Source organism: Neopelma chrysocephalum, unplaced genomic scaffold (assembly GCF_003984885.1).
Source record: "Neopelma chrysocephalum unplaced genomic scaffold, ASM398488v2 Primary Assembly neopelma1_76, whole genome shotgun sequence".
NCBI classification, from domain to species: domain Eukaryota; kingdom Metazoa; phylum Chordata; class Aves; order Passeriformes; family Pipridae; genus Neopelma; species Neopelma chrysocephalum.
Genome location: NW_020897737.1, coordinates 4,137,148 through 4,162,851, shown reverse-complemented (window position 1 = coordinate 4,162,851; position 25,704 = coordinate 4,137,148). Strand labels below are relative to the sequence as shown.

The 25,704-nt window shown below is 36.1% G+C and overlaps 1 protein-coding gene across 6 annotated transcripts in view; it reads right to left on the bottom strand.

Moving 5' to 3' along the window:
• Nucleotides 1–25,704, bottom strand: part of CNKSR2 (connector enhancer of kinase suppressor of Ras 2) — a 209,964-nt gene that overhangs the window by 61,313 nt on the left and 122,947 nt on the right. For all 6 annotated transcript variants that reach the window (XM_027689124.1, XM_027689125.1, XM_027689119.1 and 3 more), the window contains 4 exons: nt 22,839–22,972; nt 19,045–19,256; nt 15,113–15,202; nt 13,279–13,493 (listed from right to left, as the gene is read on the bottom strand). In XM_027689124.1, coding sequence (XP_027544925.1) covers nt 13,279–13,493; nt 15,113–15,202; nt 19,045–19,256; nt 22,839–22,972 — 651 coding nt within the window. The remainder of the gene's footprint in view (nt 1–13,278; nt 13,494–15,112; nt 15,203–19,044; nt 19,257–22,838; nt 22,973–25,704) is intronic.

The following is a 25,704-nucleotide window of genomic DNA, read 5'->3' as shown; positions in this document are numbered from 1 at the left end:
GTTTTAAAAAAAGCTGCAGGAGAGAATCAGGTTATGGAAATAATAATCTCCAATTCTTCTACCCGAATCTCAGCTCAGTCTGATTGAAAAGGAAAATGGTAGGTTATCTTTATAGTTTTATTTAGAGCTAAGTCAAATCCAATTTTTCTCAAGCTGCAAGTTTAGACACTAAGGAACTATTTACAGTCAGGCAGTTCCCCTCTGTCACCGTAAGATAACTTTCTCTAGTTTCAGCAGGGTAGCTTGTAACACTTCTGATTACTGAAACTTTCTGCTACAGATGGAAAAGCCAGTATCTGGAAAAAAAAAAAGAAAGCAAGTTGGTGCTGCCAATTATTTGATTGATCCCTCACTTTGAGAGATAGTTCTCAATACTTGGAGAACACTGGCAATGTTGTGTTTTCATAGTTTTGATATCCCAGATACACATTTCTCTGCATTTGGTGTGTTGAGATCCAAAATTTCAGAGCTAAAAGAAGAGTGAAAAAGGGGGAAAATGCAAACCTGTTTATATTACAGTGTCACACTATACATCAGTATTAATATCTCATACGCAAGGGTACTTGCAACAGATGATATCACCAAATTCTTTTTTTTTACCATCTTGCTTAGTCTCCATTAAGAGATAATAATAGACAGTAGTAATTATTTTCATGGATACTTCTGGAAAATGAAGTTTTCAAGCACTGTGTGTTACAAAGGCCAACTTGCTAGCTACCTCTGTGGCAGGCAATGGCTACATTAGCTGTGCAGTATGCTCTCCTTATTACATAGTCTACAAGGGCTGATAATATCAAAGATGTCTATTCTTTTCATACAACTGTTCTTATAGTTGCTTAATCAAGAATAATATGCTAGCTAAGGACAGAATTGTGATTGCCTGAAATGTGATAGCAAGCACAGCTTTTCTGCTCAGGGATTCTTATTCATTCTCCCATCCCTAAATGTTTTCTTGTCCTTTGGGGGACTCTGTGGCAAATGTTACATTAGCTGGATGCAAATCAGCACTTGCACAAGGTAGTGCAAATTGTTTGTGCAAAGTTGTTAGCATAATGAACGCAAAAATAAAATAGTTTTTCAAATCTTCAGGCTATGTTGAGAAAATAATATACAGTGGTGCTGCTTTCCATCAGCAGAGAAAGATTTTCCTTCTTAGCCATTAAGACACAGGACTCTAACTGAAATACTGAAGCAGTAAAACTTCTGGACAACATCAAATTTAAATGAGGGTTCTCATATTCCCCCACTGTCTTTTCAACTGACATAACAAGGACTGCAGCACTGTCACAGCTGTCTGAAGCAAATGAGAATAAAAAGTTAAACTAGACAAGTGCTGTTCATTAGAATAATTTATTCTGAGATCACTCTTCTGCTCTACATCTACTTTGAAACATGTAATTTTGGTACCTCCCACACTACTTTTATTGACAGTAAGTAATCTAGCAGAGAAAGGGAGGATTCAAAAAACAGTATGTATCCTTTAATGGCGAAAGTCCAAGATGCATCAGTTCTCCATCACTGTGTATGTTTCAAGTGCATCCATTTAAAGAGGAAAAAGAAACTAAATTATCACCTGTTACAGAACAGTATTTAACCCTTTATTTTGATTTCTACCCCAGAGCAGTTTCCAGTTTAAGCTCTTACTAAGGAGAATGGACCAGTCAGAAAAACCACAAAACAACTGAGGCAGGAAGGCACCTCTGGAGATCATCTCATCCAACCTTGTTGCTCAAAGCAGACTTGAGCAGGTTGTTCAGGGCTGTTGGGTTTTTAGTATCTCCAAAGATGGAGATTCCATGAGCAACCTGTTCCAGTTAAACCATCTTCACAGTAAAAGTATTTTTTTCTTAGGTTTTCAATTTATGTCCATGGCCTTTTGTCTTTCACAGTGTCACTGAGACATGTCACCCCATAAGCACTCCAGAAGCCTTGTGGATTCCTTGTGCCCTGCTGCATTGCCCCTCTAGCAAGTATCAGTCAGTCAAACGAACCTCTTTCAAACTATGCAATTTCCTCCAGGAAAAATACAGTTTTGCTTAGGCAATTTCTGTCTTATTCATAGGAAAGGTAGGCTTTCCTCTGTATGCTTATCTAAACTTTTAAAAAAGACTATCCAAGCAAATTTAAGAAGCTTATTCTTGATTACATTGGATCAGAGAGGTGGTCTGTGGCACAGCATGGAGCCAACCCTGGACCTTCTCAGAAGATAACTACTGTAAAACAGAAGTCAACCCCAGGACATTAACAAAATCTTGCATCAGGCCCACAGTCTTTCTAGAGGAAAAATTGTTAGCTTAAAATAAAGGTCCCATGCCCCCTTGCAACACACAGGTGCTTGCTTATGGTGAAAAGAGTACATACACCTCCTTCTTGTAGGAGCAGTTAGCAACACTTCTGATTGTGTCCCACAGCATGATGTCTTTCATATTTTTTGGCTGATTGTGTGACAGAGAAAAGTGAAGGGGATGTAGGTGCTCTGTAACGAATAAGGGCACAACTGAGAAAAGAGATTTCTGCTGGAAGGAAGATACACTTTTGCAAGTTATTCTGTGTTAGCACTTGGGCATAAAATTGGGCATAATGCTTTCAGTGAAAGAAACAGAAAACTTATTCTGGCTTTGAATAGAGGGGAAGTTTCCACAGGGAAACTAGGGAAAAAGCATTTGTACATAAGCCATAACACATTCTGCTAAAATTCATACCAAACTCTTCCATTGCATCTATGAATTAAGGTAGAAAAAGAACAGTTCATTCCAGGATAAATGTCACATTACTTGTTGCAATTCAGTAAAACTTCCTCTAGGCACAAGATGAAACAGGACTTCTCAGAAGGTGGGGAAAGATAACATTAAGTCTTTAATTCTGAACTGGTTATGGTGACCTTATGGATACAAACCAGCTTACAAAATTAGTTTTACACTTCATTCTAAGTCAGAATTCTGTAGTGCTGGAAAAACTATCTACTTGGGATAATCTGAAAGCCAAGGGGTATACCTGAGAAATAGACAAAAAGCAGTTATCACTATATGAAAAATACAAGGCTTCCTTTTCCTCCCCAGCACAGTAGAAGAGATGGATTGGCTGACTCAGAGATCAGGCGCTAAGCAACAAGCACTTCTTTCCAGTACAATAGAAACACCTAATAAAACAGCTTCTGTTCAGGAGCCACACTGCTGCAAAGAGCCATTTTCCTCCCAGGTGAAACCCTACAATATCCCACATTGTGAGTTAGCAACAGACTCAAGGGGCCACCACTGCATAAGTGGGGCAGAGACTCTTGTGGAGTCAAAACCACTACTTCAAAAAAATTACTTGTTCAGAAACAACGGAGCTGCCTGTAAAGGCATTTTGATTAAAACGGCACTCTGAAATGGGCACCTCTGTTCCATTAATTCAAACAACATTTTCACCACTCAGTACAGTCTTTTAGAATGCCAAACTTCACAACACATGCCAGCCGGTGTCCTTGGTTGAAAGGTTTTATGGTCCTGGTACCTCCTTTCCCCTTATGCAGACAAGAGTACAGAGAGGAGCCAGTTGAGAAGTCAGGACCTAGATGGAAGTTCTCATAGATGTGACATTCCCATCATGTTGCAGTGATAACTCACACTGAGTCCCTTCTGTGCAATACCTGACATGCACTTCCCTGCTACAATATGCTGCACCTAATCTCTTCTTTTTCAAAGGGGAGTAACTGAGGGACTAAACCACTTATCCTATATTAAAAAAATGTGTCTCAGCTGTGCTACTGTGATTGTACCAGCTGCAGATAATACAGCTTACTGATGTACAAACAATGTTAATAACTACAAAGGTAACAGTCCTCTATCAGGTAATAAAGGCAGGATACAATCAGGAATGGTTCTATGAAAAAGAAAAAAATACAGAATGGGGATGTGAAAGGAAATTCAAAATGTTCTGAGCTGAGAGATTTATTAGTGTACAGATCTACATCTCTAGACCATGTAAATTTATATTTTCAGACCATTATATTCTATGCAGTAAGGAATAAATCTACACTGGCAGAGCTGGACTAGATGACCTTAACAGTAACTCATTTTTAAAGAATTTCCCAGCTTTGTCATGGAAAGAAATTATAACAAGCAATTTTTTTTCCCTCATGGTCACAATGCATAATAAGGTAATAGAGAAAGTTTAAAACAAAAGTTTTCCACAAAAGACTCCAACTGTGCTTCATGACGGTCCATAAACCAATCTTACCTCATCTCTAGAGCATTTTGTTTTGCTGCAATAATTAACCCTGGATTTTAGTAAAGATCACAGTGTATATAGAAATAGATGTAAAATCTCCCATATTCAATGCCTTCAAAATTCATTTAGGCAACCACTTCCCCAATAAGAGAAAGTTTATAGTATTCACTACTTCTTTTAAAGAGAAGCAATGCAGATGTGAAAATATTCTCTCATCTGTGAAAGGAATAATATACCTTAAGAACAATGCAGATATTATTCCATATAATTAAAAGAACTTAGCACTCCCTCCTGGGAAGATTAAGTATTAATGTTTCACAAAATATATGCTTAAACAGAACTCATATATAAAAGCTGCATATGCACACCTACTTTCTTCACTCTTGAGTTCAAAGGACTGAGGGTCTAGAACTGGTAGAACAGATGTGAGATTATTGAGGCACATTCACAAGATGATTTTAGCCAAGCAGCAATCATACAGCAGAAACTATGCCTTAAATCCAAGCAAGTTGCTATCATTTCAACTATTGCCAAAATACGTTTTATTGTTCATCTCCAACTTTTTTGCCATAGGGACAGCCAAGCAGTGCAGCAGGTTGGCTGAGAGCTCATGCAGTCTCCATCTCAGGAGGTTTTTAACACCCAACTGGGTAAAGCCCTGAGAAGCCCTGTCTGAACTCAGAGCTGGTCTTGCTCTGAGCCAAAGACTAGACCACAGAGCCTCCTGAGGTCCCTCCCAGCCTGAATTATCCTATTATCCTATGCACTTTCTGCTGGTTTCTGAGGCATTTGTATTTTTTTTTTCTGTAGCAAATTCATTAGATGCCTTTCTCTTGCTGGCATTTTTCCTCCCCTCAGTCCAACATTTTACTTTGAATTATGACAACTGGCTATCCATTCACCTTTTTTTAGTCTCATCATTAGCAACAGCAATTCATACCATGTTTGAATGTGGAGTTTAATATATATCTGAATAGGATTAAGTGATTTAAGTGATTTTTGGACTAGACCGAGGAGGCCTCTCTATTAGTCTATGTTGGTTGCACTAGTCCAAAAATAATACAATGCCATCTTCCGTTAGCAAGGAATTTCTATGCTGTTTCTCTCTTGCCTTTTCTATCATAAATGTAGAAGAATTATTTTGAACCACATTTTTACTAAACTCAAATAGAATATCTAAAATTACCTTTAAGCACATCAATCTTATGGCAATCCCAATCATTTCCAACTGTCACGAGTAAGGCATATTTTGCTTATTTGTTAACTGTTTGACCATTTGGTTTGTAGATGAAGTTCTTAACAGCATAAATACTGTTTTTATAATTTGTTTTGTGTTTGTTACATTGTAAAGTGCTGTATTCAAATGAAGGGAAATATAGGGCATCATTTAGGTGATTCCCTTGGAGAGTGAAGAAGCTGACAAAGAGCTGGAACCACTATTCCAACTTAATAATGGGAGAGATGCTGCTCTTCTGTCTGAATCAGAACACGTGCAAATGTGTAAACATTCAAACCTGCCCATGGCCAATGAGGCAACTGTGGCTGTGAGACGTGATGGTGTTTCAGACCATGATGGCAAGAGGTAAGAATTTTCCATTATGTTTCTTACTCATATCCTTCTTCCCCTTACTCAATTTTCAATTGTTCTTTCTAAATGTCTGTCAGAGCAAAAGGCTGTCTATACCTGAACTATACTAGATTAGGCTGACGAGAAATCAATACAAGCTCATGATGCCTTCATAGAAAAATTGCACATTCTTCTCTGCATTGCAAAACATTTTACTAGTACTTTTGCCTCTGAATAGACTTTGAATCTTTCAAAAGAACTCCAAATCAGATTATTCTATAACTTCATAAGCCTCTTCAACTCTGTTTCTACTGCAGTGCAGAGTTCCCTCCATTTCCACACTGGTGCACCTAGTGATCACCACAGCCTTATCTCCTCATTACATGCTCACCGATGGGAAAATGAGCAAGGAGCTGAAGCTGTAGAACAGGCCAAAGTGCTCTCCTACATTCCCCTAAGGCTACAAAAACTAAGTGAGATATGACCAGTGTAACCTACAGAAGAAAGGGATGCTCCAGTCACCACCAGAGAGGGATGTCCCACTGTTTAGATTTTACCAGCCAAACTATGCTGGACCTTCAGAAATATACAAGTACTTGAGGAGAAGCTTGGGCACCACAGCAGTTCAGAGTATCAGAGTATTTTCTGCTGAGGCATCCAGGAGCCTACTTGGAGTCCAGTCTGAGAGAGCTATTTTAGTAAAGTCTAGACATCATGAAAAATGACGGTTTTCTCACTTGTGAAATTTCAACAGCACATGTGCTACTTCTGGTTAAGGTTTGTGTTTTCCGACTTTTGCAGCGGAAGCTAGAGCATGCACCATTATATTTTGACTGTAAAGGCCTAACTTACAACAAAGCAGTAGAGAAATTAGTTTTAAAATGCTTTCTTACTGTAGTATTAGATAGACTGAAATATTTCACAATTATTTCCAAAACTCTACATGATGTTCATTTAATTTCTGGACAAATTATTTGAAATCCAGGGCAGTTTCATAGCTGGGAATATAAAAATGCCAATGTTTTGAACTGTAACAAAAGTATAACTTTTTTACATCAAATACTTCTTATGTTTTCAAGAAGGAGTTTAAAATTTCCTTTGCTGATGATTGATGCATATAAGTCTGTAATCTATCTGCAAGTATCACTTTAATACTTATATTTAAATGGAGATGAAAGACCATAGCAAAGAAGTAACACTAATTCAAATGTTAAAAAAATTATGAAAATATATATGGAAAATATTTTGCACTGTGCACTTAGGTTAAACTAGACTTTGATATCAACTGCTAGATTTTTATCCTATAACAATTACATGTCTAACTATAGACTATTGTGAAAACAGGGAGGAGAAAAAGAAAAAGGGAGCCTTGTTATTTAAAACTTGTTATTTAAATAGTTGGACTTCAAACATTTTTAAGAAGAAAATGTACCGACTCCATCTGTTGTAATGGTACAATGACATTCTAGATTTCAGACACCCACTTAAAATCTGTGCAATTGATATTTAATTTTTTCCCTACAAACTCTTTTTTTTTAATTTACCAATATCCATAACAAAAAAAATTACCAAACAGAAATTCTTTAAATACTGTCATGTTTACAATTATAGTAAATTGTTAGTTTTACAGTGGGGTAATTTTTGTTTGTTTTTTTTTCTGTAAATAATTCTCCAGTATATAGTGTTTTTTTAGATGCCATATCTATATAGAAGGTTTTTGCAACAAATTTATGGGTAGCTTGTGTACAAGTATATTAGAAAACTAATATGGGTATGTTCTGCACTTTCTTAAATGCTAGTTACTGAGTACTACAATTAAAAGGTTTTATAACTACATGTGTATTCGAGACAAGTATTTTCATTAAAAATCTATGTAGTTTATGTTTAAGTACTTCCACTTTTTACTTCCTTTCAGCCTTTCTGCAGAGAGGAACAGGAGAAGAAAGGAAAAAATCAACCACTTGACTTAGACTACCAACTTTTCAAGATCAGGAGTTTTTGGTAAATTCTTCTCTACATTGACAACATCTGAATATGCTGTATTGAACTTTTAAAAAGCATTTTCCCCTATTTTTTCTGGAGGAGTTTGTAGGAGGCAAGAAATATCTGGAAACATGCATCATTTAAGTAGAAGCTAATTTACCTAAAAGTTTTTATCTCCCCTCCAATTTATCTTATTAGCCAAAAGATGACTTTTGCAATAGGTCCACAAACAAATCTTCTTCACTTACAGTATTCTTAACAACATCACTGTTGCAACCAACTTAACTTTGTATGCCCAGACTAATGCAGCCCCACCAGCTCTGCTTAAGGAAACCCCCTGAGCTGAAGTGGTACAGCAACCTCAGGGGATGGCAGAGAGAGACAACTGAAATTGTAGCCTTGGTCAAACCCCTCACCCTTGTTGCCTCAGTGTCCTCACCAGCAGTGTAGGAAAGTGGCTCTCTGTGGGTACTCAAAGCAGCAAGTACTGCCATTGATCATGTGAGTTAAGAGTTGCCAGGCTGCATTTCAACCACATGAACAGTTACACATCACTAAAGAGGAAAAGAATAAGTTTGCCAAAGGTGCACCAATTTAATTCAATGTGCAGCACAAAACCTCCAACTGGTAGCTTTTATTATATTTCTCCTTTATTAAAAGTAGAACTGGAACATTAGAGATAGTGCATATGTACCTATCTACACATGTAAATTCATCAAAATCAAAAAGGCACATAACCTTGATTTCTCTTCTCCACTGAACCCCGTTTCATATGTATGAACTTGAAATGTTACATCTTGCTACTAAACTTACCTGATTTTCAAATGCAAATAAAATGACGAAGAAAAGTCCTGTAATTAATTAAATGATTTAAAATAGGCTGATTATTACAGCAAATTGAGAAGCTGTTATTTTTCTGTCACTTCTCCTATGCCAAGCAAGTCATTAGATACTGCTAAATACACACAAACAAGGGAACGTACACTGGAAAAGGCAAAGGGATAATAGGAGGCAGGAGGAGAGAAAAAACAAGGTAAATAATACAAGTTCATTGGCGTAGGTTTCAGCCTACTGTATATAGTAGGGAGTTATGCAAGAAAAAGTAATCATACTACTATATACAATGGGCTATAACCTTTTCTTCCTGTAGCAATGCTGTTTCTAGATTAAGAGAAAGTTCTATTGATCCAGTTAGGAGCAGATTATTATTAACCTGATGTGGAACTTCTTTTGACCCATGACACTATTTCTCTCTCCTAAATAACTACAATATTTTCCTTCAACAAAAACAAAGCACAACGCACTAAGGAAATTCCTATATGGAATAACATAATGAACTTAGAAACTACAATCATATGGCAGAGCTTTCATCTCTTGTGCCCCAAAGGTTCAAGACAATTTTAACTGTGCTGTTTTCTATCTACAGTAATAGATCACATTGAACACCTGTTTGACACTAGATTAGCAACAGCTCCAACGGTTTTCCTTGGCTTAATAAAAACCTTAACACTCTATGTTGGTTTCTTTTGCAATATCAAGGAAGAAAAATAGAATGCAAAACCAACAACTTGGCTACAAATCAATATAACACTGGAAACACTTTCCAGAATGGGGAAAAAACCCCAAAGCAGTGAAGAAAATTTGTATGTGAGGATTCAAAAATACCAAATGTGGATACAAGAGATGTTTACTTCACAGACACAACACAAATTAGTTTTTCTGCTGCTATGGTCTCAGCCATCACATCAGTTACGTTCAGTGCACACAAGTAAACGCTGCTCAGTTTTCAAGGCCGTCACTGCAATGCACCCTTGACCACACGGTTTTTGATTGCAATGACATGTCAATGATATAAACAAAGCTGTTAAAACCAGTGATTTTATGCAAGTTTAGCATCGTGAGAGTCAGAAAAATGCTAGACTGTCACATTCTTGTGACCACTTTAGAATATAAAAATTTGAATCTGCTGGTATTTCACAGAATAACTTTTAGCAAATAAACAGCAACCAGGCACTTCCACATTACGATGGTAATTTTTTAACATCATCAGCTTGTTTACAGCACAAAACCATACCATTTCTGTTGAATTTAATTCAGCAGTGCAGTTTTTTGATCAATGATTTTTCTTTTCTATAGAGTCATGTATAAAAGCAATAGGAGTTGAAGTCAGCATAATTGTAAAAGCTGCTTTTCTGCAGAAAACCTTCACAGTAGAAAGGTAATCAACCTGCTCACATCAATGGCTGAAAAATTCAAAAGGAAAGAGGCCTGGAATTCTAAGGAGACTTCATTGTTAACCATTGGGAATCATCTTTAGTCCAAATTATTTATCATTTATATCAAAGGACTCAAAATAGAATGAAAACATCATTGAATAGAGGTAACACAGAATCAAAGACCAGTGAATGACATGAGACCTGAACGCTGAGTGAGCAGCATGGCTTCTATTCCAGGAAACTCAGAAAAAAGTGAAAAGAAAATACAAGAAAAAAAAAGAAGACATTAAATGTCCATGTTTTTTATTTCACAGAATATGCACATTAAAAAGATAATTTCAGAAGAACAGTTCTGGTAATTCTGTTCCACAGCAGACCCCATATTCCTGGAGCTTCAATACTCCATGTTACAGACTTGGGAATCACAGTGGCCCAATTTGAGGGTTCAGAGCCCTTACTCTCACATATTTCATACTTAGGGTTGCTTTAGAGACATAGATTATTCAGCAAGCATACCCAAGAAGTCACATGTTTCAACATGACCAACCATACACAATGTTATATATTTAAGAAATAAAAATGTAAGATATAAATAATTAGATTGGGAACACCAGTTTTGCAAATAAGTGATTTGAAAAAGTGTCATTACAGAAAAAATAAAACTAAACCCAAGTAACAAACACACATTCGCTCCAAGGCTATGCTTAAAATAGGTAACTAGTCCTTTAAATATTTTAATAGAGAGATAGTGAACAGAAATAGAAAGGTTATATTATCTTTCCATCCAGCTCCTGGAAATTGATGTTCTGTTCTGGTATACATACTTTAGGAAGGATGTTTAGGATACTTTAGGATTAAATATAAGGATTTGAAAGAATTATGAGAATGAGGAAAGGATATCAAAACACAGTCTTTGATGAAAAACCCAAGATGCTCATTCTATTTCTTTTAGGTAAGAGAAGGCTAAAAACTTATTTGATTATAACCTGTAAATTCCTATATTGGGAGACAAAATTTAGTAATGCTGTAATAGGGCAGCCACTTTTTAGTGATCTTTAAAATGCAATTTGCAAGTTGAGCATAATGTTATGTTTTCATTGTCTTATTTGTTATCTATAGTTTAATAAAATTGTACTGTAAAGAGATATGAGTTCCTTGTGTTTTATCTGTACTCCCCTATTCTTTATCTGCTCACTGCACTGTTTTTTGGAGATTTTAAAAAAGTTCTGTTCAATTTATTACAAAACCTTTGGCTCTGCTCTGTGGCAAAGACATATAGCCCCATGTGCAAACTAGATTACGGTTTCATAAGCCAGAATGCTTGGATGTCATCACCACAAAAAGGAAACTGTATTGTACTGCATGATAGCAGCCAACTTCCAGCGATAGCATCAGCAATATTCAGCTACAGAGAGCTGTAAATGCTTTGTGAAGGGTTCCTTCCCATTTCCCCTGGGACAAATCAATGGCCCAAGCTTCCTCTTTCTGTTTACTTCATGCATTTTGCTTCAAAGGCAGTTAGCAGATCAATACTGATTTGTATTCTAGTAGATGAATAACCTTTATTTATTTATATAAATGAATAAGCTCCTACTAAATTTTCAAAAAGATGCTGAAGATTTAATGGCATTATAGAGAGAGACATCCTTTAATGGTAATGATGCACAGAAGAATTAGCAGTCACTGGTGGAATTTGTGGTGTTAGCACTTCAAGTGTTTTGTGGATGGATACCCAAAGTACATGAAAAATGCTGCTTGTCAATTATAAGTTTTCTGTTGCTCATTAACTTCTACACCAGAATTTTGAAGAATCTTCCGGTTCCTGTGTAAATCATTTATCTTTGTGCATAATTTGGAAATTAGACGTAATAGACAGTAGAGCAAACAAAAGCAAAATCAAAGATGGCACCTTAAAAACTTCTTAAAAAGAAGTTTTTCTCACTGCATAGTGTCAAGAATTTATCATATGCTAAGAAAAGTTACTGAGAGATGAGAATTCTCTTAATGCATGGAAAGTGTCGCAAATTAACTACATTGTTCTTGACAGGGCAGAAAGTCCTTCCTTACACAAATAATTTTTCTATTTTTCTCTGTAAATATTTGATTTCACTCGCTCTTGCACTGATTAGATTCCTTCTAGGAAAGACTGCAGACATTATGAAGAGGACAGTTTGGGGACAATTGCAATATCCTCAGCTCTGTGTATTAGGGAAAATTCATATCAATCTGTCTTTGCAAATGGAAATCTCCCCACTATCAGCTTTCCAACTCAGAAAAAGAGCATAGAACTAAAGTTGGAAATAAGAATGTAAGAAAAAAAAAGTTTGTTGTCTTACCTAAATTCCTACAAAAAATAAAGAAAGGAAAGAACAATTTTTGAATCTGGAGACCTGATTTAATTAAAGTGCACCACAAGCACTTACTTTTAATACTAAATGACATATTCACTGACATTTATCAGACTTATACACTGCAGCATACAGTTTTAGAAGCCAGTGGACCAAGCATTCAGATGGTATCAAAGGATGTAAAGGCTCCATTAGTCTCAATTAATCTACACCAATCATACTGCAAGAATCAGCAGTGATATTTTTCAATAAGAGGCCAAGTTGTAAGTTGTCTGAAAGGTTCAGAGAAGCTCCACCCGCTAGTTTTTCAGAGCAGACTTCCTGACGAGCCCACATTGCCATCTCCTTTGGACACTGGGTATCTAAATTACATACTATTTGTTAATACATGAAGATAATGTCAATTATTTCTATTGTTTTGCTGTACAGTTACTGTGAATATATTCCTCTACATTGACATCTTTTCTGAGATCCAAAATGTAAATAATTCTATGGGGTGAATACGTTATCATATCTAAAATATATTGTGATCTTCTAACTCCTTTTTCCTGCCAATATCAGCCCTTTCAAGTACCTGTAGTAAAGGGGTTGTCTGACAACACTTAGCATGTTACAATGACAAAGATGCCGGCAAGAAGGTTTCTAGGTAGTCTGGAAAGTGCTGCTTCTTCTCATTCCATCAGTAACAAGGAAGTCAAGGCAGAGATACCACCCTGCATTTTAAACATGACATCTTGTAGATCAAGGAGATAAAACATTGGTGTCCATCCCACATTTTAAAAGCAAAATAAAGAATTCTAAAATAATTCTTTGAAATGTAGTTATTGTCTGAAGAATAGGAATCAGTGCAACAGCAGCAGTCCAAAAAAGGTTTCAACACCAGTATAAAACCAAGGCAGTCTCTTACCATGAGCACAGACAAATGTTTTTTGTTAATGTTATTTTTACTCACGTGGTACAAAGCAGTTTCTGGTCCAGGTGTGCCCATGACTTCTTGTCTCAGTGAGTCCATTTGTAAACTAGGCAAAAGCGAGTAGTGACTTGGACTACTACTCTTGTCTCCCTTCTTTTTGGACTTTTTCCCAGTATCCTTTTTGCTATTCCTTTGAAACATGTAGTCTTCTTGACCTATTTTCTCATTGCTCATATAACGAAGCAATGAATTTTCTGTTGAAAGAAAAATAATGCAAAAGATCATTGTGAACTGTTGTATGCCTATTAATCCTGCTTCTAAAACATACAATATTCTCTAAGATCTACTGTCAATTTTAATTCTTCAAGACTATTTCATTAACAAACACATTTGCTTCTTTGGTTCAGATAGAATAAGAAATTAAAATTTTGACAGGGCAAATTCATGAATCTTATAGCTTTCTGATACATTTGACAATAAAGGGAACAGAATATAAGGGGAAACCAACATCAATAAATTTTGTCTTTGAGTGTTAAAAAAATGAGCAATAATAGACTTATGATAATTTTTTTTTGCTATTTTTAGCAGGAGTCCAATGAATACAAATGTCACTGGTGCCATACATTTAAAAGTCATTTGCTTTGAACACTCATTGGAGATCATTCGCTGTATCATACACACTTTCCCTGAATACCCTGAAGCATCTACCAGTTTGCAGCTGAGAGACATCCTGACCCAGAAGCAATGTTTGTGAATTTAGGAAAGCTCAGCAGATTTCCCTTTCACAAAATTGTCTGGTCTTTCCTTGCATTAATGTGAACTTCTAGTATGCACAACCTCCTGTAGCAAGAGGTGCCTTAGCTCAACCCAGACTGCATGAGAAGCCTGCTCATTTTCTTTTAACCAGCATTTGGCAGAGACATTTGATCTCTTGGGTCTTATTTCAGATTAAACAGTGACAAACCTATTTCCTCATTTCATTCCGCACAAGACTTTATAAACGTTTATTATATCCTGCCTAAATTCCCCCAACTGATGATGGTCAGTCTATTTAATTGACCCTGGTTTGGAAGTAACTTCAGGTATCTGATTAATTTTTGTTGTCTCCTAAACCTTCTTCAATTCTACTGCATTTTTCTTAAGAGATTAAAGAGACTAGAACAGCACACACTCATCCCATAAGCAACAACTGACACAGCAGCATAAGAATTTGTCTAAATCTGTCTTGTATTCTTTTCTTAATAATTCCTAAGTGTTTCCTTTTTCGATCCCTACTGAACATTTAGTTCATATTTTACCAGAAAGATCTATCATTACTGTAACATCTTGTTCCTGGGTGATAGTAACCATCTCAGAGGTCATAATTTTGTATGTGGAGTTATGTATCCAAGTCTCACAACCCAAAATTTGGAAGAACTTAAACCCCTATGATTTTGAGGTGAATCCCATGCTGCTCTAGAATGTTTTCCATCCAAAAAGAACTCAGGAAGGCAGAGAAATATGACATATAAAATTCTCATTTATGCATAAAAATATTTAGCAGTAATAATCACACATTTGTCCTCTAGTATTATAAAATTAAGGTCAGTTCCAAAATGGACAGGATAATACAGCTGAATCAATGAAATGCCAATATGGAGCTAAGACAAACTGCATGGCTTTGCAGTCACGACTTTCTTTTGCCTGGCTAAACAACTTCCTCAATCCTAAAATAGGTGCTGCAAAAAATTAGGTATATGTGATAGAGAAAACCCCAAAATGGGTTCACAAAAATATATAGCTAAGCAAGCAGCAAAATGAGGTTGAAATATATAGCTTAAAGCAAGATAAAATCCATAATGCCTTATATAAAAGGTGTGTTCAAATGACTTACCTCTCCTAGTATCTCTTTTTATTTTATTGGGATCTTCATAATCCCCCACCCAGTTATATTCTACTGGCATAGAAATAGGCCTTAGCTTCCCTGGAAAGAGAGAAAAAAATTGAGATCACACACCATAAGGCAGCATTAAACTAACATTTTTTAGAAGAAAGAACAAATTACGTGCTAAGCTGCTATTCTACAGTGTTGCTTATGAAAGAGGATGCAGTGTTGCCTCTGAACAAGAGGTTAAGATAGGAGTTCTGTTTTCTTTAACAGGAAAAAAAAGCAGCTAAGTATTTGATGGATTTTTTTTTTTTAAGTTTAGAAAATAAACCCAGTGTCATACAAAATCTTCATCGGACTGATGTCTGACACTGACAAACACAATCAAATTTTCACTGAACAATATCTATTTATTATTCTGGAAGCCCCTGGCACACACATGGGAGAACTGTTTTAAAGCATATGTGAATTGTTGGTAGCAGAAATGTGTCCATATCACTAAAGTATCTTCGCAAACAGCACATTTGCTGATGGGCCTAAAAGATCCATCAGAGACTGAGTAAGAAAGGAAGTAGAAAACCTCTACATGTAATTTCTTTTGTAGCATTTCATCCACAAAAAGCAAAATGCATTATTATTGCCAAATTCACTTTGACTTTAACCAGTAGAAGACAGAAAAGCTGAAGACTATCCTGTCTTTTAAATTTTGATTGGAAGCTGCCAAATTCGTTTAAAACAATGCTGTAAACTATGATTCCTGCTTAAGGATTGCACAAATATAGTTGGAAATCAGTGAAAATGTGCTATGGAACTCAGTGAGGTTACTTAGAGTGGTCTGAATTCTCTAGCAAGTTAAACAAAACACAGAGTAGCATACAGCACAATATCTGTAAGACTGAAAACAAAAGTTTTCCCAACAAGGGAAATCATTTAAATCAATCTACCAGTCACAAAACCAAAAACTGGGTAAATAACTTGATTTTAAAAGTAGCAAAGCTAGAAGTAGAAACTTCAGAAGTCTCGAAAATTATTTTAGTAGAGAGCCCCTACATAAAGGTCTTATTCCACATTTTTGAGGTTAAACCCATGATACACTGAAAAAGAAAGACCTGTTTATGATGAAAACAAATATTCAAATGTCTATCTCCCTACAGATGTATTGTGCCCATGGAAAACATGCCAATACCATGCAGGCAGCATAATGGTAAAAGTTTTTATTATCTTCTAAAAAACAACTGAAAAAAAAGCTGTATGTTCTGTAAAAACCACAGGATCAAGTCACAAATACATCACTGTTCAGGAATATAATGTATATTTTAAACTTTTTATTTATCATTCATTTTACTATTTATGGACACATATTTAAGTCTGATTGAAGCCAGTGAGACTTAGCATACACAGTTATTAAGTAATTTCCTGAGTGGGGATGTATTCAGCTCATGTTTACTTGATCAGAAGTAGCTTTGACAGTTTCTTTTTCTAGAAATAAAACTTTCTTTTCTTTGTAAGGCTTAACCCACAATATCTTATTGATAGATATGGCACACTTAATAAAATACAAAAGATACAAAATTGTGTAGAGTCTGATGGTTATCAAAAGTAACATAACAAATTTTATACAAAACCTTCACCTGATTTTGTATCTGGCATTAAAACTGCAATGATCAAATTTGTTTCTTTACTTAAGTTTCATTTACCTGTTACCTCTCCTTGTCACCTTCTTTTTAAGCCCCATGAATTCCTTAAATCTCTTTTCCCTGCTGACTACACTCAGGAAATTTCTTCCTTGGGATATGATCAGAAGCTTTCCAAGGCCAACTAGCAAATTTATACAAAGCCAGTAAGAGCATGAAAGAGAATCTCTTTGTTAACGTTGTCAAAAAAAGATTCCAAAAAAGAAATTATGGAGGGCCTTATTAACCTCTCATGAAAGAGGACTAAGAAGTTATTTTTTAAAAAAAATTGACACCACCACATAATTAATGATCAGTACATGTTAAAAACAATCATTTCGCTAGGCCTTGGAACTCTCTTTGACCTTCTTTAATGGATCACCATAAGCCAGAAAAGTGTTATTGTCATTTTCCGGATTTCTGTGAAAACCTAAGGTCATGCCTAGCCACAAACCTTATGATAACAAATGCCATATGTGGAAAACTTTAGAATTTAATGTTGAAATGTTTTTAGAATATTTTTAGAAAACACATTTAAATGGAAATAGACTTGATGGTGTGAATTCATTAAAAAAGAAGTGAGATCAAACGCGAAAGGCTGTATAACAAATGCGTTAAATAATGACTGACTTTCAGTGCAGTCTTTGATCCATGTCTTTATAACCCTTTCTGCTAACAGAAAAAAAAGGCTAAAAAAGCTATCCTATAACAAAATAATAGATTTAGAAGTCCTTGAAGAAGAAATGTGGGTTTTTTCACTCTCAACCACCAGTATTAAAATTTAATGTCTGGAACAGAGAGTACATCTCTGGTAATGGAACTGACTGCATTCACCAATTGTATTATCTGAAATACTGGAGTAATAAAATTGATATATCCATTTCAAAAACTCAGTAGTTATTTTGTACACAATGGGCATTGTTAAAAAACACCTGAAAACACTTTGAAATCAAAAGGATACTGAAGATTGTGCAGCAGGATCATGTAGTTGTGTAGAAAAGGTGCATTTTATGAAAATGTAACCTTTAACGTTGTGCAAGCACATTGCTCCAGGTCCTGAGGATACCTTACACAGTTCAAGCTCAATTTATATCAAGGTTCCCAGGTGATTTTGGAGCTTGGCTGCATGATGTACTAGATCCATGCTTCCTCATAAGTTATATCTATTTTCTTCACAAAGCTATATGATGACAGGATTACTATAACAACTCCAAAATACAGCCTGTGCTCAGTTTAAAAATTGAGGAAATATAGCAAGTAGGGTGAAAAAATATTCAAGTGTGTGCTCAGCTAACACCATAGCAGTCAAAATACTTATTTTTAAACATGATATTTCCTCTTCATTTTCTTCTATAGTCTAATAACTCTATGCCTGCCCAGTTTTTTACTTGGCAACAGAAAAACAATTCTCCCAGTCCAAAGCTGAAACAAGTTACAATAGGTAAGGAAAGAGTTCCAACAGGTTCAAAGGGAAAATAACTGGGACTACAAGAGTTTGAGCATCAAAACTCTCACCAGAAATTGTTCCTGAATTTTCATCCTAAAAAAGCCAAAAATCCAAGACGTGGAAGTAGCATGAATACATGCGCATGTTTACATGCAAAATTCTTCCTTTAAAAACCTATAATCTCAAATAAAGAGGAATTGCTATATATAATTGTCATCACTTCCCATATAGGAAGTTACAGGAGGTTCATATAGTATTACAAAAAAAAAAAAAGGCAAACTGTCATCAGTCATGTTTCAATTCTGGGACTAAAGAAAAATTAAAGAATTCTAGAGAGCAGTGCAGCATGAAAGCAGCATGTCATCTCTTGGTAAACCTGAAGTGGTTGTGATCATTATTATACCTGGGAAAATGTTTCCAGTGCTGAATTACTAAACTTATACAAGCCTTGCCGTTATACTGAGAGAACAATTTCATCCTGTATTTTTAGTAAAAAAATATGGGCTTCTGCTAGTTGTTTTTTTCTATAAAATGATACTGAAATATAATCTGGAAAATTAAGGTGATAACAAAATTATATCATTTATATTCAGAAAAACCATTGATATAAAATTGGACTTGCTCTCCCTAACACGGTAAGTATTTTTTTTTCCCTTAACAGAATAAAGCACTTAGATTGAAATTGGACTAAAGTAGTATAGAATTTTTAGCAAAATCAATGGCCACCAGAAATATTTTCGTGGTTAAAAACAAAAGCAGATGCACGAAAATCCTAAAATCAATGAAAGGTGATTATCTTTATTAGATCAATGCCATACCATATGTCGGTGTGCTCTCTCTCCTTCCAGGACCACTTGTTCTTCCTTTCTCATATTCATAGCAGTATAAAACTGCATCTTCTTCAACCACATTAAAGCGTTTCCGATATTCCTGGTCAAGAAACGAGTTTGGAGATTCGGATCCTGTATGAACCGGTTTGCCCACTATATGTCTGCCAACATCGTCACAGGGGAGATTTCCCTTTTCATCCCTTTAATTAAAAAGAGAGGGCTTTAGTATATTGAGATAAAACATTGATGTTTTTAAACTGCAAATATTTCAATAAACATGGGCCTATATCAGTATTTCATGCATCAAAACAGATGATGACATCCACCCACATCAGGATCATACCTCATATATGTATATGTATGCCTGTATATGCCAGTTACCTCACATATCTCTGCTTATTCAATTCTTTTACAGACTTATCCATCTCATTGGTTTATCTTGAAAAGAATTATAGAAATAAAATTGATGTGTAGCTACTCTTTTTTTTTCTTGTTATTTTTGGAATCTACCTATTTCTGTGATTTAGGGCAGAGGAATAATGTTTACCTTTTCTAGATTTGCATTTTTAAATACATCATATAGTTTTAAGACATGGCTATATGGAGCACCAGCAAACTCAATCTGATTCCTTACAAATTAACCTCAGATCAAGAAGAACCAGGCACAGATGATGTACAGACATAGTCTTGCACAATCCATTCAGGTCTAGAAGTTGTACAGGTACATCCATGCAGTACCAAATATGGCGTGTAACACCTGCTCATAAGCTGCTATCCCAGGACAGTGCTCACTTTGAAGTTTGTGTCAGATCCTCAAGATAACAATTTTTGCTTTCCTGCACCCCTGCCCTACTCTTTGAAAATGCAAACTACTCAAAGGCATCAACCAAGAGAGCAAGTTGTACTGGGTTAGGAGTCCTCTCTTGCACTAGGTGAACCAGGGCTCATTTAGTAAACCTGCTGGTAGAATTGTGCCTGGAGATGGTTGCAAAAGACCTAATCAGACAGTTATTCCTGGGCAGCCAAACACATGGGAGACATTCAAGAGAGAAGCTGGGGTCATGTGCCTTTTGCTGGAGTCCTTCTGTCCCTGCTTTGGCAGGTTGCTTTCCCAGAGCAGCGTTGGTGTTGGCTCAGTGAGGGGGGCTGGTGCAGCCCCAGTAAGGCTGTGGGGTCACCTCTGATCACAGAAAGGCTTTCTGTGCTGACAGTGCAGGGGGACTCCAGCAGGTAACACAATGGAGACTGACACAAAACAGCCAGACGCTAATCAGTGCTGCAACTCCCATCAGGAGCTGGCACGAGGAAAGCAGGGCAGCCCGAGCTGGAGGGATCTTTACTGTGAGCACAGAGTTAAGTGCAGAGCCACCAGGCAAACACCCTTTGCCACAGCCCTCTGGAGATGAGGGCTGCAGTTCTCATCCCCAAAGGCATTCCACAAATTTGAGCAGGCACTGATTTATGACCAACACTTCTAAGCAACTGGCACATGGAAAGTGCCAGTCCCTTTTTTTTATGCCATCCATGTGCAGTTTATGTCAGTGGCTGTGCTATCTGTGGGTATCATCAATAAGGTGGTCTGGTTTTGGATTTTACAATTTCTATAAAAATATCAAGTCTTTTACTCTATTCCAGTAAGAAAAGGAGGGCTTTTTCATTTTGTTTTTTTCTTTTGGAATGGCAACAACAAACTGAGAAACATATGCTGAACAGTTTGATAAAACCCAAAATAAAGACATGATTTAATATAGTTAATAATGGACAAAAACCCGGATGTAATGCAAAAACAAATTGTGCAGAAACACTGTACACTATGTGACAGGTGAAATAAAGTATAGTCCATTAGGATTGTGGTGATAAAAAAATTAAAATGTACAAAGCTTAATCTCTCCATGAGATTATAGCTTGTACTAATATGTATTATAAGATTTAATCAGAATTCATCCAAACTACCGCATTATCATAATGATTTAAGAGATGTTACTAATAAATAATCAAAATACATTTTGAAGATCTCAATTTCTAGAGCAGAACTCAAAAACTGATGAGTATTGAATGATCACTAAAAATATTTCAATAAAGAGGATGCATTTCTTATCAAATAAAAGTATTTTTGTGACGGTAAACATAATCAGAAGCAGTACAAAGGCACTACTTCTTTTAAGATGGTATAGTTTCAGGAGCAACAAGTCTTCACCATATAACTACTGCATTCAAAAAGAAATAAACCTAAGATTGTGTTTTGGGGGCTTTTTTCCCAAGGTTTTTTGTTAATGGATTAGAATTAAATACTTGGTTCTTTATCCTCAATTTTCTGAAAACTATGTCTTTAAAATATTTACATAAGCAAAATAAAATATTATTAAGACGGAGATAAAATATAAATTTAATTTCTGTAAACAATTCAAATGTCGTGACTGTGTTTTCGTTTAATTAAAAGACAAAAAAATAGTGAATGTATTATGTTTGTCTATCTCACTCTAAGACAAACACTAGACTAATTACGTCAGCAAGTTCAACTGTGTTATACATGTCACATTTCAAATAAAATGGCCTTTTTTTTCCCCCAAGAAATAGTAACCAAGCCAGGTACAATGAGGCACGGATGAGGAAGGAACACGGGACACAAGGCTTCACAAAAGGCTTGTGACGTCACCATGAAATGCAAAGTCACTCTTTTGCCCTGGAAGGTTTTTCATGTCTCTGAAGAGTAAGAATTTATCATAGAATCTCAACTTATGCTCCCCACTAAGCAATTTAATATGCCTTATACCTCACTCTTGGATGACTCCCTGGAAAATCTTGCCAGTATCAGGTCATACATCTCCCTAATTGGCTGGAAGAGTTACTGATAGGAAAGTCTAAGAAAACCTCAGCCACGAGAAACTCGGGTATAAGAAAGGACATGCTGCTCTTATAGACTTTCCAAGAACTAAAAGACTAAACTAATAGACCAACTAAAAGAAAAGCAAGAAGTAATTTAAAAATACATTGACCAGACATGTGATAGCCTCTGTGTAAGAATATAGAAGCTTTAAAAATTCTGATTCTTCTTAAATACATTCCTAGACCTTTGGGTAGCTACTTCTGTATTATTTGTAGACCATAAATCTCTCAAAATTTTAGGAAAGCAGCATCCGTGTACATTATACAATTACACTGCATCATTTGAGGTCACGTAAAGGTAGGTTGATGAATCTGCAAGAAAGATCTGCTGCTTTTCTGGCTCAGAAAGCCCAGAGACCTTGAAGAGATGACAATGCCTGTTCCAGGTGGCAGGTCAGAGTAGCAGGTACATTTACAGGGAACAGGACAGTCACTGCACAATCCAGCAGAGTGGCCACACCAAAACACAGTCCTGAAATTTGCTGTAATGCTATCTAATCAAACATATCTAAAAAAGAAAACATTATGGCAGGACTAATAATTGCTGTTGTTGAAGTTGAAAGATACGAACTCCTTTTCTGATTATGGATTCAGGGTCTCAGGTAACTTTTGCTCTTCTGAAAGAGGATGAGACTGTTACAGTCAATTGATTACCCCATATTTGGGAAAATAGGGTACTAAACCCTCTTTTCTAAAGCCTACTGTCAGTTTTGCAGACAAGACATTGATTCAGAACATTGTGGGTCTGATTCAACATATCTACCCTTAATAATCAGTTCACCTGCAAAATGCAGCCTATTCTGCAGGGCGGGCTGATAAATGGGTAGGAATTAAATGGTCAGTTACCTCAAAAATATTTTTTACATTGAATTGTACCCTGAAATGATCTTTTTTACCTTGGAACATAAGGTTCTGTTGGAGGAGGGGGTATGTAGAGATCCTGAAGGGCAGAGCTGTCTCTTTTTGTAGGTGTGCTGATAGTACTGGATGGCGTAGCAACACTGCTTGTAGGACTTCTAGGAATAAGAGGCTGGTTCAAAAGAGAAAGAGAAATAATCAAGATTATCCTTAAATATTATACATTTTTACTTGAAAAAGCCATAAACAGACTACAGTTCAGAAAGCTAAACAAATAGTTAGCATTTCTAATGTTTTGTGTGCTCTTAAACTGACTAAAAAACACTCATGCTAAGGAGACAGATCTATGAATGCACATGCATTGTGCTTATAAAATTGACTCCTCTGATTACATCTTTTTTCCCTTCAGCACAGCAAGATTATTGCCAATGCTCATAAAAATGGTGATCAGTAGAGCTACTGTTGAAATCGTAATGAGTAAATAATATAAAGAATCCAGTTAATTCCTTAATTAAACTAACATTGTAAAGAAAAAGTCTACTTTACAGTAAAAGGTGCGTAAGTAGGCATTAAATTGAATGTCAAGCCCCCCATCTGTTCTACAGCTTAAGAATTAACTGTAAAAGCTTCAGTTTATGCCTGCAGATGCTGTTAAATCAGGTACTGCATCCTCAGAACACACAGATTCAATGGGAGATTACTATTATTCATCATTCCCCTGGGCATTCTCCTCATAAAATAACATTTAGTCGCAGGTAAACAAATTGTACCTTCCTTGCAGAATAATCATGCATACTAGCTATCATTCCAGTCCAAACAGGATCCTTCCTTAATCACATCTCTCTCTCTCTATCTCGTGAATTAGGTACACCTTTTTCTTCCTTAGTTTAACTAACTTTATTAAATCACTGTAGGGCTGAAAATTACAGCAAGATTTTTTAACAGTCTCTACACAGATACAGAAAAATTAAATGAGAAGAAAACTTTGTTTGCTGTAATCTACTTAATAACATGTCTTCCTAATAAGGAAAGCCTTATGTGGCTTGGTTTGCGTGATACCAAAACTCAAGCAAAAGCAAAAGCAAAACAGCAAGTACAAGAGTATTGTTGTATACCTAAAATTAATCTCACATTAAAAAATGCTGAGTTTTGCTTAGAATGAGTTTTTTCCCTGCTATATTTTTGGAATTTATCTCCTTGAAAAAAGAAGTGCCGGGATCGAAGAGAGTTCACTATATCTCTAGTTTCTGACCTTAGTAACTACTGGAGAATACAAACATTTCATGTTGTATTGACAGCAAAGAAGCTCTAAATGTTGACTAAACGGGTGCATAGAAAGATCCTTCTGCCAGCACTATTAACAATACTTCATAACAGACCAAAAGGGCGTTCCTGTGCAGAATAATCAGTTCTCATTTTCTAGATAATAATCTTGACACTGTAGCATTATGTCTATAGTACAGAAATCCCCAAAAGTTTAACAGCAGGAACTTCCTCAAAACGTTGGCTTTTCATAAACCAGCAATAAGCCATTCAAATTTATGCTTATCAAGTGAAGTCCCCACCATGGTGTTACTTTTTTAAAATCTGTATGTAGGAACAATGAATATCACTTAGGAAACCCCATGTTTCAGCCAGTTATTGCCTTGTTTTAGGAACAGAGCTGTGTTAGATGTTATTTATCTCAAATATTAATAAAATGTATGCTTAAAATTTGCTTATTAAAACTTTGCAAGTCCACCTTTAAAGCAACAGCTATAAACCGACAAAAGTTTTCTCTTTTTGAATGTTCAAAAACTGCACCCTATAAACAGTGATACTGCTTAATTCTTTCCTTGCTCATTAGAGTTAATGTGAGTATTCTATAGCCAGGCCAAGGAAAGACTGCCAGTATTTACAGGAAGAGAGGAAGAAAGACACACACACAAAATCAGACAGGTAAAAGACTTTACAACCACTAAAAACAAGACAAAAGTCTGCAAAAGTAAGAATAAAGCTGGTGGTAAAACAGGGTAAAAAAACCCAAACCCAACCCATAAAAAACACCCTGAATTCCCCCCCCCAATTTTCAGAGAAACAAAAACCTCATCCTTTAAATTTTTATCTGTGACAACGTAGTCATAGATGTTTTTGAACCACTCACAACACTGGTTATTTCCTTTTTGATACCTTGCACTTCTATGACAAGTACACCTTGCTGAGTGCTTGTTGAATTAATTTTCATTGTAAAACAACAGAATTTTGTGACCTAGATACTGTTTACACTTAAGCCCAAGCTGTTTGCTCATGGCTTATACCAGCAGGAGCACTTGGAGGAAGACAGCCTGGGGTAGGGGTTTGCTGTTCTCTACTTAGAAGAAGAAGACAACCCTTTACTTTACCAGTGTGAATAGGTAGATAAGAGGAAAGGGAGTCCCAGAAACTAGACTGGTGGCACGCAGTAGGAGTTTATGTCATGTAAGGAAAGTCATGCTCAAGCATAAGAGTGATCTGGATGTACAAGGGGTTGATGTGCCTCTGGCAGTCCTGACAAGCTGCTGGAGGGCTAGAGGACACAGGTAAAGAATTTCCCTTATGTTACAGCCTGGAATACCTGGCTGCAATCATTTAAATACTACTGATACTGAGTTAATTTCTGGGAAAAAAAAATTATTTTGCTAAAGTCTGAGGATTCTTTTTGGTGTAATACACAGTCCCAACATACAGGTCAGTTTGTCGTCCAGACAATTTGCTGGTTGATGCTGGAAATCAGATTGGGTTTGTACATCTTTGAAAAATGCCTATTTTGGTTTATTTTTTTGGCACAGGAAAGTAGTTAAAATAGTGAATGCAATAGAAAGAAACGGTGTTCGGTCTAACACAGAAAACCACAAGCTATCTAGTTTACTGAAGGTAACTGTTCCC